At 37.8% G+C, this 17,710-nt stretch overlaps 1 protein-coding gene across 1 annotated transcript in view; it reads left to right on the forward strand.

The window, feature by feature from the left end:
• Window positions 1-17,405, forward strand: part of LOC5574184 (autophagy protein 5) — a 60,507-nt gene extending 43,102 nt beyond the window's left edge. Inside the window, exon 5 of the mRNA XM_001661191.2 lies at window positions 16,960-17,405. Within this exon, the coding sequence (XP_001661241.1) occupies window positions 16,960-17,072 (113 nt within the window). The 3' untranslated portion in view covers window positions 17,073-17,405. The remainder of the gene's footprint in view (window positions 1-16,959) is intronic.
• The last annotated feature ends 305 nt before the right edge of the window (window positions 17,406-17,710 follow it).

A 17,710-nucleotide genomic window follows, 5' to 3' on the forward strand; every position in this document is an offset into this window, starting at 1 on the left:
AGACAGTGTGTTCTAGAGTCCATGATTTTTTGTTCATGGATATTGGAACGGATTTTTTTACGTGTACTGTTACATATATATATATATATATATATATATATATATATATATATATATATATATATATATATATATATATATATATATATATATATATATATATATATATATATATATATATATATATCGATAAACCAAAATTTTATTTTGTTTTCACTGACATCGTTACTACTAAACATATGAATGAATTTACAAATTATTTAACAACGCTATGAAGTTGAAGCATTTTATGTCTCCCTGTGGTGATGGTTTTGCTGTTAATTCATTATCAATCGCCTATGGAGCGCTATAAAAAAATCTGCAAAATTTGTTTCACTTACAAAAACCCTACCATATATGTAACTTTTTAACGACTGGAAAAACCTGGAAAACTCAGGGATTTTTTTTCTGGAAAATGAATAGTTGCACATGCTAATTCTTTGTGTTAAATGAGGTGAAACTAATCTACTGAAATTAAAAAAGCTGATTCGCTTCCATTTGATCAATATTACATTGACTATATGTAAAACGACTGCTGAGCACGGATTGGAAGGAGATTTTTTCCTGAAAATAACGTTCTGGGGAGCACCGTAGGAAAATCGAGTTTGGCTTCTGCGGGTATTAGATCATCATCAAAAAAGAAAAATTTCACAAGATTGCATCAACCTCGATTCGAGGCGCATTCCGACGTCTATCCTATTTATAACGACAACATCGCATTGCACACACAGAGGCAGAAAGTGCGCTTATCACACCATCGCCCAAAACCTTTTAGTCACTCTCTTCGAAGACTATCGACGTCTGCCTTAGGCTCAGATGGGGGATCACACGCAAACTTGGTTTCATCGCATCGTATCGGACCTGGGTGCAGCAGCAATGGCGCCCGCGCATCAATCATCGCTCGCACTTGACACCTCGCGCCTTTAGGGCTGTGTCGTCGTTTCGCCAAGACTCTGCGCTGATGCACTGCAGGAGGTACACAGTAAAAATTAAATGGGAATATCACGTCATTTTTTGCTGCACATCGGTCCCACCGTGAATGTGGTGCACAATTACATCTTTTAACCCGTATAGGCCTGAGTGAAAGCAAACATATTGAAACCCTCACCGCTCAGCGAATTCTTAACGGAACGGATTCAAATGATTTTTTGTCAGTTCATTTGCCCACATAAATATCTAGTTTCTGAAAGTGGCCAGAGGAATTCGGAAATATCCCTGTGGCCGGAGTTATTCCGGTGGGATATGCCAAGTTACCTTTATTTATTTGCAATGACACTCATTTTAATTTGCATAAATCATTAAGATTTGATATTCAACAGTATAAATGAAGAGTTTTGCACCGTTTAAAATATACCGGATGTGGCCATTCGGATGTAATGCCCGGAAGAACCAACTGTAGATTTGTTGGATACTAAACCGTTTCAACTCTCGAAAAGTAGAAATCCAGGCGGCGTTTTTTTCTCCCGAAAGAGGCGGGTCTGCTGTTGCCGTTCCCGTTTATAGCGTTCCACGTTCTGCCGGGTCCCTTGCTGCAGCATGACCGCCCGCGCTGCATTCTTCTCCTCCAAAACCTCCTGGCACCCCGACTAAGGGTACATAACAAAATTATATCAGCATATGTTATTACGTTATAAGTTTTTTTCGAACATAGGTTGTTACAAACTTGATGCAGGATGTTGTTAAAATATTTAAAATTATAACAAAAAGTGTATGAATAGTAACATAAACATAACAAAATGTGTTTTAATTCTATCAAAAACATATCAAACCAAGTTATAATGTTTGATACAAAGTATCAAAATTATAATACTGATCGATATACGATAATATTGTGTATTATTGAAATGAATATCTATCTATTTATTTTGTTATAAAGTTGTTAAAAATGAACAAAAAAATATCTTATAGGAAAATAAAACACATTATGTTATATTTCTGTTTTATTATGTTCTATGGATAACGGAGCCTAACAAAATTATATCATAATATGATATTCATATCATATTATGATAAAATTTTATTATATTTTTGTTACAAGCCTCTAGTCGGGACTCCTCGTCGAACCAATCGTTTCGTCGACTCCGTCCCAAGTACCCGACGTTTCTCTCAGCTGCCTCGTTGATGGCTGCTTTTACTGTTCTCCAGCAGTCTCAAGAGGGGCTTCATCCAGCTCACTCTCTTCCGGTAATGCAGCCTCGAGGGACATCCGGTTGCTTGAGCCGCTCTAGGTCATACCGGGGCGGCCGTCGGTACCGTACGTTGTTAACGACGGAGAGCTTTGGGCGCAGTTCGACCATCACCAGATAGTGGTCAGAGTCGATGTTAGCGCCACAATAGGTCCTGACGTCGATAATGTTGGAAAAGTACCGACCATCAATCAGAACGTGGTCGATTTGCGATTCTGTCTGCTGTGGTGATCTCCAGGTGTATCAGTATGGAAGGCTGTGCTGGAAGTAGGTGCTACGAATGGCCATATTCTTGGAAGCGGCAAAAACAATTAGTCGTAGGCCGTTTTCGTTCGTCAGCCGGTGGGCGCTGAACTTTCCAATCGTCGGTCTGAATTCCTCCTCCTGGCCAACCTGAGCGTTTAGATCTCCTATGATGATTTTTTTTTTATTTGCTGTGTCGTCCGATTTGGACACGGATCGGACCTATGTAGATCCATCTCGCCGTCGTCTTGTCTCCTATGATGATTTTGACGTCGTGGTTTGAGCAGCTGTCGTAGTGGCGTTCGAGTTGCGCGTAAAAAGCGTCTTTATCATCATCAGTGCTTCCGGAGTGAGGGCTGTGCACGTTTATTATGCTGAAGCTGAAGAACCGGCCTTTGACCCTCAACTTGCACATTCTCTCATTGATCGGCCACCACCCGATCACGCCTCTGCATATCACCCATCACTATAAAAGCTGTTCCCATCTCATGTGTATTGCCGCAGCTCTGGTAGATGGTATGGTTACGCTACGATGCCGAATCCGCGGTCTTTCAGCACGTCGGCGAGTATGCGTGTGCTCCCGATGAAGTTGAGAGATTTACCTACAGTTCCACGTACCGAGCTTCCAATCGCTAGTCCCTTTACGTCGCTGTGGTCTTCGCCGATTGTCCCGGTTCGTATTCCCTCGTTGATTATTCGTTGCTTGGTTTTTTGTCGGCTGGCTTGCAGGGCCTGACACCAACCCCGTAGATTTCCGGAGGACCATTCCCCCTAAATGTTCGGAGGACCATAGTGCACAGTTTAGCTTAGAGTCCTTCTCTGACACTCGGACGAAGATCAGCCGCCCTGACATGGGGAACAGACGCTGTTGTGAGCCGCTCCTAACATGGAGTACAGACGCTCAAGGTTTGCAGAAGCAAAAGCAAAAGCAAACCCCCCCTTCCCTATCAGCATACGACCAAAGTTCCCACCGGGGTTGGTTACCCGATCTTTCCTAAGGTACCCCGGCCAGTACCGCGAGGAGGTAGGGATAGGAGTTGCTGGGCAAGAGGCTAAGGACCGCACATAGGGGTCTATTTTATTCCTCCAGGTACGCGAGGTACCAATGGTACGTTATGCCCAGCCATTTACCAACCCGATAGAAGTAAGTGATAGATATAACTACACTTTTCATTGTGGAAAGAAACGAGCTTGGGATATAATCCATTACCTTCTGCATATGAAGCAGAAGCAGCAGCCATTAGACCACCAACTCTGAATTTGGTCGCCATATTGGATTTAATAAGAAAAACTAAGTATCCATAATATCTGTAAAAATCAGAGATGTACACACTTAAATTTTTTTCACGAGCTCGGATGTGCGAATCTCGGTTTTCCAATTTTAACCGAGACTCAGCTAACATATTATCCGGTTGCTTAGCAACAAAGCACGATTTTCTGATACTCTGCTTTTATTTCCTTAGATCCCAGGAAATTTGTTTGCCGACTACTCGGCTGTGCGGATCTCGGTAAAAATTAGCCGAGATTCGGCATTCTAAATGAATGTATCCCGTTTGGCATAAAGTCGCTTGGCATAAAGTCATTTGGCATAATGGTCGTTTGGCATAATGGCCGTTTGGCATAATGGTCGTTTGGCATAATGGCCGTTTGGCATAATGGTCATTTGGCATAATGGTCGTTTGGCATAATGATTTACTCAGAATGAATACCGGCATTTTTGAAGCGTTTACCGAGATCAACACCATCGTGCCTATAGCTAACTTTTTTGGTAGATTCGCAACAAGCGTTCAGAGATTTCCCAAGCTATGAATATCAAAAATTGTTGTGACATTAGAGAACATTTCTAAATAAAACTCGTGACAGGTCTGGTGGAAGATCTTTTCGGAATAATAATTTTCACTACATCCCAGAACATGGAGAATCTCTGAGCTTGTTGCGATATACATATATGAAAATAATAAATTGGCAAAGAAAGGTCGCAGTTATTAATAAACGGAACGCTCATAGAATATTTCGCTGTAGATCAAACTCATTCCCAGTTTGGACGTAACACTTGATGAAAATTACTTGATAAAAGAAGGGAAAATTTATTTGCAAAATATTAAAAGTTTGAATTCAAAGATCTATTACTGCAGCATAATGCGAAAATAGTCTATATACGTGAGCAGATTATTTTTCGTTTAAAATGTTTGAGGCTCTAACGCAAAAAAAATCTTCTCACAGCATAACTTAAACGAACAACTTATTTTTAAAGAAAATATTTGTGGCAAAACATTTCTACGATTCAATATAAATTTTAATTTTGAAATTTATAATCAGAATCACCGTCTATTATTATCGAAAGATGGGAAAACTTGTGATTGAGATAATATGTTTTCCAGCTTATCTCGAAAGGAGATCATGCGTTTGCAAAAATATATATATATATATGTTGGACATTGGCAGGTTCAAGAGTAATTTATCATTATGACAGCACGTCTTGCATGAATTGATAAAACAACAAAAAAGAAAAATGTTTAACATTTAGCTTTACAAACATTTGAAACAGTATAAATATAAAGAACCGCCTATTCTTAAAAGAAGGCAAAATTTATGATTAAAAGCATATAAGATTGGACGCCAAAAATTATTACGGCATACTAAAACGAAAAGACATCAACAATTGCGTTCAGAATCATCGAAATGATTGTGCTACTTTTCCCCGAATGTCATTTCTCCGTATGTCGGTTCCCCGAATGCCAGTGTCGGTTCCAATGACTTTCCCCCGAATGATCGGTTTCCCCGAAAAGTGGTGCAGTTCAAAAAGGTGCTATAATAGTCTTCAGTGGGTGGATAGTGAACGAGAAAGAACGATAAGCAATCAGAAGAAGGAGGTATTCTGTCATTCTCGGCTATACACATGTTGGCAAAATTGCTGAGGACGGCAAAACTCGAAAGAACCGCAAATTAAACCACCCTGAAATGTATAAAGTTACGACAATAATGAGTGCTAAACACTTTTCGGAGAAATGGGCTAATTGGTGAAACGGAATATTAGGGGAACTGGCATTCGCGGTACTGACGTTCGGGGAAACTACATTCGGGGTAAAGTATCAGAACCCATCGAAGTAACTGCAGTAATCGATTTCTCATTTCGCTGATAACTTGAGCAGATCAAATCCGCCCTTTTTCAGTTAGAAACAATGAAATATTTAAAAAATATAGCTCCAAAAAACTGCCTATGTATAAAAGAAGGTGAAATTTATTTAAATTTTAAATCAACAGTTTTTATACCTATAATTATGATTACATCATATTTAGAAAAAAAACATAGAACGTTTGAAAGAAGGGTAAATTTGTGCTAAATATATCAAAATCGTTCGTGAAAAATTTGTTCCATTAGTGAAACTCAAAAGAAGGATTAATATTTGAAAGAGGGATAATTTCTAGATAAATAATAAAATACATATATGGTAATTACTTTCCTAATATGCTTTTGTTTATTCAAGAGCATATGCTTGTTGAATAAAATGTCATTTTGTGTCAATTGACTCCAAAACAAGCCTGAAGTCATCATTTAAAAAAATCTTGGTTTCAGACTCATTATGCCAAACGACTATTATGCCAAACGACCATTATGCCAAATGACCATTATGCCAAACGAATTTATGCCAAACGGCTTTATGCCAAACGACTTTATGCCAAATGACCTACCACCATTCTAAATTAAGTGTGTATGTTTATAAAATCAAAACGTATGTGCGATTTAAAACAAAAATAGTGTTGGTATAATTTGCGGTCAGTTAATAATGCGAGGCCGATTGTTTGCACTGATGTATAGGAATTGCGAAAAGTTATCTCTATATCGCCCCATTTAAGAGATAATATGCGTTGACGCTAGTCATACAGCCAAAATTACGCCGGCCGATAATAATTTTTTTTTTTTACTGTGACACTGAGTTGTGGGAAGGTAATTTTCGACTTTCGTTTCGAGTTGTGCACCCGATTCGAACGGTGCTGTCTTCTCTCATCTGGGTCTTCTAATTTGCTGTAACGAATTGCTGGCACGTCAAGAATGACTGTACAAGTGCTTAGCCATAGCTACTATTTCTCTATTTCGGGCGTTTACGTCCCCAAACTATTGCTAGATGATGCTAACGGTTGCCAGCGGCTTTTGTCTTTGACAGTGGAACAAAGGCGCTTAAAGTGGGTCGCTTGCATTTTCATTGACACTTGCGGTGAATCTCAAAGGGTTAAGGAGTTAGGGTCATTCAAGAAAACTATGCACTGTTTGGAAAAAACCAATTTCGTTGCAATTGAATGAATTGTTTTTGACTGGAATTACAATTATCAGTAAATCAAAATTATTATTCAATAATTGCTTTTTGCTTTTTACACATAATGTGAATTTACTGTGGTAATAGTAGCTCTTGCAGCAAGATACTGAATGATGATTTTTTACATCACGAGTCGTTCATTTATCTGAAAAGACTTGCCGAGTTGCAAATTAATGATGAGTTCAGTAGAAATCGAGTTCTACAAAGAATAATGTACAACGTTTTTAGCAAATTCTTAAAGGGCCTTTTGCGATTTCTCATCTTCATGTAATTCTATCAGGAGTCATCCAAAAATGACGTCCATCATTTTGGGGGAGGGGGGGGGGGGTGTCTACAAAAGTGTGAAAGTGCATGTATTAGGTATTGGAAAAAGCGTGACACAGTGGGGAGGGGGGTCTAGAAATCCCGAAAAACGATGGACGTCATATTTGAATCTTCCCTCACGAAACGCTCTACCTTCCTGCGCTGAACTACCGTTTGGTCTAAAATTCCGAAAAGGGCTCATATTGCGAACAATTCGATTTCAAAGCTAAGAATGGATATTTTCACAGCTTTTAAATGCAGGGGACTTGAAGCAGAGAAGAAAATATCATACTGTGAATAAGTTTGAGTAGTTTTCTTGAAAAATTACTATAAAAATTAGAGTGTTCAGAATTTGGTATGTAGTTGATTCATAACATAACGCATTATTATAGTTGTTTTTTTTAATCTAATAAATCGAAGAGTCAAGAGTCTTTATAAAATCATACTTTTTAAGACATGTTCGCATATTTACCGACCTACGTCAAATTGTAAACGTATTCCTGAAAATTTTTCGATCGCGCAGAATAACCAACTATGAAAATAATACATGAAATATATACATTTTCATTATGCTTTGAGAGGTCTTCTGAAAATGACGCTTTTTTTTCCTATGACGCTTTAAGTATGACGTGGGGACTATATGAGCAACTCTATTAGAGCATAGGTTATTTTCTGCATAAATACTATATTAATACTTCCACTTTAAACGTACTATAAACCTAAAAAGTCCACTCATTTCAGTTCAGTTGAAATACTTTACTCTAACAAAATCAGTGAAAATTGTATTGATGATATCTGAAAAATGTTTGCTCCATAATTAACTAGGCTAGGAGACTTCTTTTTATGATGCTTTTAATAAACATACCCTTTTAGAAAACAAACAATATAGCTTGTCGAATTTTTCAGCAAAATTTCAAAAATTGTTAATTTGATAACCTTAAAATTTTTAGCGTTCTAAACGTTGTTCCTTATTTGTGTGAATTATAATATTGGTCAAACGATGTACAGAAAACTGATTACAATTGCATTGATAAATCGAAAAGATACACTACCCGTCATAAAAACGGACTCACTTGAAAAAGTATTGCAACACTCAGCTGAATATTGAATCACTCAGAAAAGTTTAGCTTCACATCAAAACAGAAACATTCATGATGCTATATCTCGAGATGCTGATGATGCGGTCTTCAGCAAAGTTGTTCAAGAACATTCGGAAAGCAAATAGTTTGGTTCGTAATTTTGCCGTTATGTAACGCTAGTAAGCGTGTAAAATTGAGCATCTTGAGCATGTTCTATCTTTTGACCCACATGAGATAGAAAGTTCGATTTTTCAGCAAACTTGTTCAGACAGTAAAATAAAAAAATAGTTTAATTAGTTATTCTCCCGCTGGTTGGCGCTAGTGAACATGTAAAATTAAGCACTTTCAACTCGTTATAGAACATATTATCAGTGTAATGCGGTCCAAGTGATTCATGTTTGATTCACTTCATATTCTATATTCAAATGATTCGGGTTTGACTCTCTTCAAATTCAAAAACTCATGTCAGATTCACTCCTTGTAAAAGTGACTCAAGTTTGGTTCGCTCCATGTCCAACTGATTCACGTCAGATTCACTTCATTTTCAAGTCATTCCAGATTGACTCATTTCATATTCAAGTGATTCATGCTTGATTCGCTCCATATCCAGGCAATTTCTATCTGATTCACTTCATACATTCAAATATTTTTTATTTCATTCACTTAATATTCAAGTGATTTATGTCTGATTCAATTCATATTTAGGAGTTACAGTTTTGATTCACTTAATGTTCAAGTGGTTCAGGTCTAATTCACAGCGTATTCAAATTATTCAGAACTGATTCACTTTAAGTGTTTCAGGATTGATTCACTTCATATTCCAGTGATTCATTTTAGATTCGCACCATATCCAAGTGATTCATCTCGGATTCAGTGCATATTCAAGAGATTCAGGTCTGATTCAGTTTATATTCAAGTGAAGCAGGTCTGAATTACTTCATATTCACCTGATTAGGGTAAGAATTACTCAATATTTAAATAGTTCAGGTTTGATCATCTCGAATCCAGGTCATTCAGTTTCGTTTTGATTCAAGTCTGATTCACTTCATGTTCAAGCAGTTCAGGACCGTTTCACTTCATTTTCAAGAGATTCAAGACTCATTTACTTCATATTTGAGGAATTCATTACATATTTACTGCATCTTTAAGTAAGTCAGGTCTGATTCTTTGTTTACAAGTAATTCCCAATACAATAATTTCCCGAATGACCCATTTCCCGGAATGACCCATTTCCCGAAAACCCATTTCCCGGAATGCATTAAAATTAAACTTTCGTGGAACCCTAATTTTCGGAGCGATTAACGAGCAGCTATTTAGAAAGACCCCAGCTAAGTATCGCAGGTTCCAATTCCGCCGGTCGAGGGTTCTTAGGATTGGAAAATTCATCAACCTTTAAGGGCATGGAGTTTCTTTGTCAATTGGCGAAGAATATTCTCAGTTAATAGCTGTGGGAGTACTAATATGAACATAGAGTCGAAAAGCAGTTTAAACGTCATGCTAGAAAGAACAAGAAGAAGATCATACCAATTGAAACACTATTACAGGATTGTACCCCGTTTGGCATAAAGTCGTTTGGCATAAGGTCGTTTGGCATAAAGCCGTTTGACATAAAGTCGTTTGGCATAATGGCCGTTTGGCATAATGGTCGTTTGGCATAATGGCCGTTTGGCATAATGATTACCGAGATCAGCACCACTGAGCCCATAGCAAAAATAACATAAAGTATCGTTGAGTTGTTGCGATATACATATTTGAAAATAGTAAATTGGCAAAGAAAGTTCGCAGTTATTAATAAAAGGAACGCACATATTTTGCACAGATCAAGTTCTGTCCCAGTTTGTACGTAACACTTGATGAAAATTACTTGGTAGAGGAAGGAAAAATTTATTTGCAAAATATTAAAAGCTCTTATCCAAAGATCTATTATTGCAGCATAATGCAAAAATAGCCTATACACGAGAGCAGATTATTTTTCGTTTAAAATGTGAAAGGCTCTAACACTACATATCTTCTCACAACATAACTCAAATGAACAACACAATTTTGAAAGAAAATATATGTGGCAAAACTTTTGAACGATTCAATATACATTTGAATTTTGAAAGTGTACATTAAAAACACTGTCTATTATCGAAAGGAGGGAAAATTTGTGATTGAAATAATATTTTTCCAGCATATGTTGAAAGAAGATCTTGTGTTTGCAAAAAAACATGTAGAATATTTACAGGTTCTAAAGTAATTATTATTCTTACAGCACATCTTGCAAGAATTGCGAAATATATAAATGGTAAACATTTTGCTTGTCTTAATAATATGATTTAAAACAGTATAAATATAAAGAACAGCCTATTTTTAGAAGAAGGCAAAATTTATGATTAAATCAATAGAAGATTGGACGTCAGAAACTATTGCGGCATAGTAAAACGAAAAGACATCAAAAATTGCGTTCAGAATCATAGCTCTTGTCCTACTTTTCCCCGAATGTCGTTTTTCTGAATGTCGGTTCCCCGAATGTCAGTTCCTAGAATGACTCGTTTCCCCGAAAAGTGATGCAGTTTAAATAGGTGCTATAATAGTTGCTGGGAGGTGAACGAGCAAGAACGATAAGCAATCAAAAGAAGCTGGTATTCTGTCATTCTTGGCTATACACATGTTGGCAAAAATATTGAGGACGGTAAAACTCGAAAGAACCGCCAATTAAATAATGAAGGGTGCATATCAGATGGTCAGTTCGCTCACCACCCTGAAATGTGTAAAGTTATGACAAGTATGAGTGCCACAAACTTTTCGGGGAGATGGACTTTTTGTTGAAGCGGGATATTCGGGGAACTGGCATTCGGAATACTGGCGTTCGGAGTAATGACATTCGGGGAACCGACATTACGGGAAAAGTAGCAGAACCCATCAAAGTAACTGTAGTAATCGATTTCTCTTTTCGCTGATAATTTGAGCAGATCAATTTTATCAATTGCCGCCATTTTGTCAGTTGGGAACAACAAAATTTATAAAAAATAAAGAAATCTCAAAAGAGCAGCCTATGTATAAAAGAAGGTGAAATTTGTTTCAATTTGTTTGAAAGAAGGGTAAATTAGTGCTAAATATATCAAAATCTTCAGTGCAAAAAAATTTTCCAATAGCGGAACTCAAAAGAAGAATTAATATTTGAAAGAAGGGTAATTTCTGCATAAATTATAAAATATTATTGACAATGACTTTCCTAATATGCTTTAGTTTATTCAAGAGTATATGTTTGTAGAATAAAGTGACATTTTGTATCAATTATTGTCAATTATTGACTCCAGAACAAGCCCGAATCTCATTTTAGGAAATTCTTGGTTTCAGACTCATTATGCCAAACGACTATTATGCCAAACGACCATTATACCAAACGACCGTTATGCCAAACGACTTTATGCCAAATGACCATTATGCCAAACGACTTTATGCCAAACGGCTTATGCCAAACGACTTTATGCCAAATGACCTACCACCCTATTACAGCATAAAGTTCCAGCTAGTGTCTCATTCCAAAGGTGCGGAAGGAGTTAAAGGAAGCGTCACATGCCTTATAAAATTGACAAGAAGGGAGTTGGTCCAATGTGTCAAAATGGTGCGTGCCATAATGTGTATATAATCCAGGGTTGCAAAAAAAAGAGTGTTTGATCGACCTAGACGCTTGCTCCTGCGGGGGCGAGTGATGAACCCTTATTCGGCGTACAATGCGTATATATCGCGAATCCGATTAGGCATGACTATATCATGGATCGCATCACCAAACATTGGTGACTACCCTATCCTACTAACCCAATACCATTTCCATGACAACTATGGAGATGCAGAGGTGATCTCGGTCTCTAGTAACAACAGTAGTCACACTAACATTCCTTCCCTTCCCCGATGACCGTAAGGACGTGGCCGACGCCGTTATTGACTTTTAAATTTCAGCTCTCGATTTGTGCACATTGAAGAATGGTAAGCTAATTCCAAGCCCCTTTCATTTATTCCCTGTGCAACTTCGATTGTTCTGGTCAATCACGGAGTAGCAACTACGAGTTGTACGGTCATCTATACTTATGCTTATGCTAATCCAGGGTTGCAAAAAGTCATGGAATTTACGCTACTGTAGCCTACAGAGCAAATCGTGAATCCAGTGAAATTCAGCCTATCGGTGCTGTAGGCAAAATGCCTTGAATTTAGTAAAACATTCTACTCTAAACTTGCTAGAGGCAATCCAAAACTGCTATACAAAAATATTCTATTTTCCGGAGCATTTCCCGTATTTACAGCCTTCGATGACACTAATGATTTAGAAAATTCATGCACAAAAAATAGACTACTTGATGAGAACCACGTTTTCAAACTACTGTAATAAGAAGAGCCACGTGAGTTTTGCGACATTCATGCTTACTACTGTTACCATTCCTAGCCCTGAAATAATCTAATAACTCAATAGAATTACCATAGTTTGAAAGAAGGGAAAATTTCTGATTTTTAATATTAGCAGCCTTCTCGCCAAAAATGTTACTGTTAGTATAATTTGAAGGAACGGAAAATTTTCAAAAGAAGGGTGATTCTCTATAAAAATGTAGGTTCAAAATGACTTGAGATTATTAAGTACGACGCGTATCTGTCAAAGATAAGCATTTGGGGCGGAATTGAAAGGTACAAGGTACCTATTACGCGTTGCAAGAAAAATTTTGATTCTTGGAAAATTCAGAGCAATCTATAGGAGAATTTTCCATCAAGCTCATCCAAGCTACCCGTGAATTTTGTTGCACCTTTTGTCTGTCTGCTTTACTAAATGCATACGGCTTCTCGAATGAATAGTTTGATGAATGTATGAATTCAACAAGAAAATACATGCGTATGCAAATTTGCCAACTGATAGGAATTGTTACATATTCTCAAAACGAACTGTGCGTTCAAAAATTTTGGAAATCAAAAACTTTATGAGGAGTTTGAAAAGATGATATTTTTGAAAGCTTTGCAATAAACATAAAAGTTAGGATATCTACTTTAAAGTTTCTCTGTCTGCTTTACTTCACATTCAAGTGTTTCAAGTTTGATTCGATTCATTTCTAATGATTTGGATCTGATTTGCTTCATGTATAAGGAATTTAAGACTGGTTTACTTCATTTTCATGAGGTTTACTTAATTTCCAAGTAATTAAGCCATGTCTGCTATGTACAGCAATCGACTGTGATGGAGGTTATGTTTCTATGGGTTTTCAGCTTTCAGTGTATACGAATCATAAACGGATTTCCGTTCCACACTTACCGAAACGTCAGGTGTGGAACGGAAATCCGTTCATGATTTTGTATAGACAGAAAGCCGAAAACCCATAGAAAAACAAGTAGCGTAATCCGGGGGCAAATTGATCACTAGTTTACAGCTGTTTGTTGTGTTATCCTTCTGAATTCAAAAATTGTCAAATAAATTTCGACAAAACCAATTGATCTTTATCGGTTTATGTAATCGACTTTTCATGGAATAATATTTAACATATAAAAATAGTTTTAATATCAAAAAATTAGAATGACACATTGGGGTGAAATTGATCACCATATAACAAATCAGGTGTAGGAATAAAAAATTTCCCTATCTACTAAATTTGGGTCTCCTGAATCTGAAAATGATGTCAAAATTCATACAACTAGAGTATTTGATCAGTTTATTGCAAAATTAAACTTTGGAAATCTGCCTAATACGCCAAAAGTAGGCAATTTCCCTTGAAATAAGCACACTATTTGAGATTCAACGGTTTTATGAGCATAACTCTACACTTGATACGCTGTATGATATCAAAAATGAGTTCAGTAGTTCATGCTTAAGCTTACACAACATTTGAGTCACTCAAAGTTAACATTTAGGCATAGCACCGACATTTCCAACAGTATTGCTAACACCTTCAACAAGTGTGAATATTTCTGTGCAAAACTAACCCTCATAAAATCGAAATAGTTCAAAATCATCATTAGACATCTATAAACTAGAAAACATGGAATTTCTGTGATGCCAACGAAACCTTCAGCATCCTTAGGAGAAAATGTTTTCTGGTTCCGACGTGATCAAATTCCCCCGGTGATCAATTTGCCCCCGGATTACGGTAATAAAGTTTTTTTTTCAATTTTTGTTCAAGTCACTCAGGTCTGATGCTTTCAATTTTCAAATGATTTATACTGATGTTATACTTCATATACAAGTGATTCTAGTTTGATTCACTTTATGTTCAAATGATTCAGGACTGATTCACTTCAGATTCAAGTGATTCAGGACTGATTCACTTGATAGTTAAGTGATTCATGAGACTGCCTGAAGAAATGTATATCTCATGTGAATCACTGGAAGGAATTGCTAGAAATGCAAGACCTTCTTGTGATTCGCATTGCTAGCGCCACCTAGCAGTAAAAGTGAACTGTTTGCTTTCGGATGTCCTTGGCTTTCTGAACAGCTTTGTTGAAGACTCGAACTTTCTAACTCATCTGGATCATGAGATAGATGTTCGTTTTTATATGCTCGCTAGCGCCACCTAGCGGCAACATTTCGAACCAAATTGTTTACCTGCCAGATGTCTTTGACTTTCTGAGCAACTTCGCCGAAGACTCGATCTTTCAATCTCAGGTGGATCACAAGATAGAACTTGCTTAAAATTTTTAGTTTTCCATGCGAACTGTCTATCTTCCGGGTGTCCTTCACTTTCTGAACAACTTTTCTGAACATTTCTATCTCATGTTCCGTTTTATTTCGTATGACAGACAGGTAAGGCCTTAGTGCAATATAACTCATCATAAATCATATAAAATTAACCATTCAGTATGATTCCTCTGCGTTATCGAACCTATAAAACACTTAACTTTCGAATGGTAAGTGAAGGTTTTTATTCTGTAATATGAATAATTTTAAATAAATAGAAATGTGTAGACTCTTTTTTATTCTTATTCAGAACGCTTCCGGATCACCTGAGTCGGCACGCAAATCATTTTTGTCAATATTTCTGCCATTTTTCAAGTGATTTAAATAGTTTACAACTTTTTCAAACGCAAAACATGGTGCGTACATGATTGGTATGCGGTATGAAGGGTGAAACCCAAACTTTTGCACGATGACTTGAATAACTGTTTCATTGATTTTGAATAGTTTCAGATTTTACCGCCAAATTTTTGTGAGTTCTCTTCAAAAAATATAAGATTGCTATTCTAATGACATATTGGTTTAAAATTTTGGTCGATCCAATGCTGAGGAAATGAGCCATGTTTTTTCAGTGCATTTTTAAAAAAATGTTACAACATTAAGTAAAAAGTAGTATACAAAATTCAAAAAAAATATTTAGAAAAATATATACGAAATAAGAATAACTCATTGCCTTTCAAATGCGGACGTGTAGGTTAGTAGTGTTTGATCCTTTAGTCGCGTTGCTTGCTCCTGCGGGGGCGGGTGATGTGGACAGGATCAATCGTGTTGCGCGTCGCTCGCGCGGCACGATAGTATATAAGAGCCGCGGATCGCGTGATCAGTGGTAGTAGTGTTTGATCCTTTGGTCGCGTTGCTTGCTCTTGCGGGGGCGAGTGATGCGGGCAGGATCAATCGTGTTGCGCGTCGCTCGCGCGGCACGATAGTATATAAGAGCCGCGGATCGCGTGATCAGTGTTAGTAGTATTTGATCCTTTGGTCGCGTTACTTGCTCCTGCGGGGGCGGGTGATGTGGACAGGATCAATCGTGTTGCGCGTCGCTCGCGCGGCACGATAGTATATAAGAGTCGCGGATCGCGTGATTAGTGTTAGTAGTGTTTGATCCTTTGGTCGCGTTGCTTGCTCCTGCGGGGGCGAGTGATGCGGGCAGGATCAATCGTGTTGAGCGTCGCTCGCGCGGCACGATAGTATATAAGAGCCGCGGATCGCGTGATCAGTGTTAGTAGTATTTGATCCTTTGGTCGCGTTGCTTGCTCCTGCGGGGGCGAGTGATGCGGGCAGGATCAATCGTGTTGAGCGTCGCTCGCGCGGCACGATAGTATATAAGAGCCGCGGATCGCGTGATCAGTGTTAGTAGTATTTGATCCTTTGGTCGCGTTGCTTGCTCCTGCGGGGGCGAACGATGGACATTTGTTCGGCATACAATTCATTTATCAAATAATATCGCGAATCCGGTCAGGCGTGAATATATCAAGGATCGCATCATCAACTAAAGATGACTCCCAGATCCTTACCTTATCCCACTAACCCAATCCTTTCCATGACAACTATGGAGATGCAGAAGATTCTTCGGTCTCTAAAACCAATGGTTGTCTAACTAACATTCCTTCCCTTCCCCGATGACCGTAAGGACGTGGCCGGCGCCGTTATTGACTTCTTAAGTTTGAGCTCTCGATTTGTGCACATTGATGAATGGTAAGCTAATCCCAAGCCCCATTCACTAAATCCCTGTGCAACTTCGATTGTTCTGGTCAATCACGGAGTAGCAACTACGAATTGTACGGTCATTTATGCTCATGCTCATGCTCATGCCTTTCAAATGCGGACGTGTAATCACGAAGAAATGTACAAAAAACTTTCGAATGTGTTTTAGGGATGAACCCAAAATTTTGTACGGGAGAGTATGTACAATACTAAGTTGCTGTTACATGATTCAATAAAACCACATTAAATTCAGAAGTATACAATACCATTCCACTAGAGTTTGTATCCTTTGAAAGACACGCGTATCTCGACTAATTTCTGTTTTCAGAAATATAGTTTGATTGTGTATAATGCTTGCCAAGAGTAATACAACGTTCCATCTTTCTTATTCATTTCAGTGGAAGCCCGAACGCATGGAGTGACGATTCCGAGCACGACTCCCCTGCAATGGCTCTCGGAACACCTCAGCTATCCGGACAACTTTCTACATCTCTGTTTGATCTACGGTTAGGTATCTTTACAGCACTGCGTTCTCCTAAAAGGTAAGGCTTGAGATGACGGTTCTCAATCCAGGGAACTAAGTATATTTCCAAACAGCTTATTATGACTTTTTCTCCTGCTTGGAAAGCCATTGACGTAGAAATGATAGTGAAACAATTAATCGCTTTGCATTCGCATATTTGTAAGCAAAGAACTCAGTGGAAAGTATGTAGTATATCTTCGTCTGAATTGTATCCTAGTCTTTATATGCTAAATATTTCATTGTAATTGCTTCCGGAGCACTGACCGTATCTGATGGGTCTCAAGACGAAAAGTGGATAAATAGTGACGACAAATGATTAAATGTGCAGTGTGATTATTGCTTAGAACGGAAAAGAAATAGTCCTAAGCAATGCAATTGCGTTGCATATCTTTAGTTTAAAATAACTCAGTGATCACTAGTATTCTGCAATTTGACCACAAAATCTATGAAAAGGCATATGTCCAACCTCATTACAAAATTCTAACCAATGATCCTTCCAGCCAGGGCATTGCACTGTTTATCCGAAAAAAGGTGTGAATATTCTATTGCCGTCATAAAGCGATAAATTAGCTACCCGGGTCGAGGCAGTACAAGAAAAACAGAGCACACAGGACCCCCTCCGGAAA

The sequence above is a fragment of the Aedes aegypti genome, chromosome 3, assembly GCF_002204515.2.
Source record: "Aedes aegypti strain LVP_AGWG chromosome 3, AaegL5.0 Primary Assembly, whole genome shotgun sequence".
Taxonomy (NCBI): domain Eukaryota; kingdom Metazoa; phylum Arthropoda; class Insecta; order Diptera; family Culicidae; genus Aedes; species Aedes aegypti.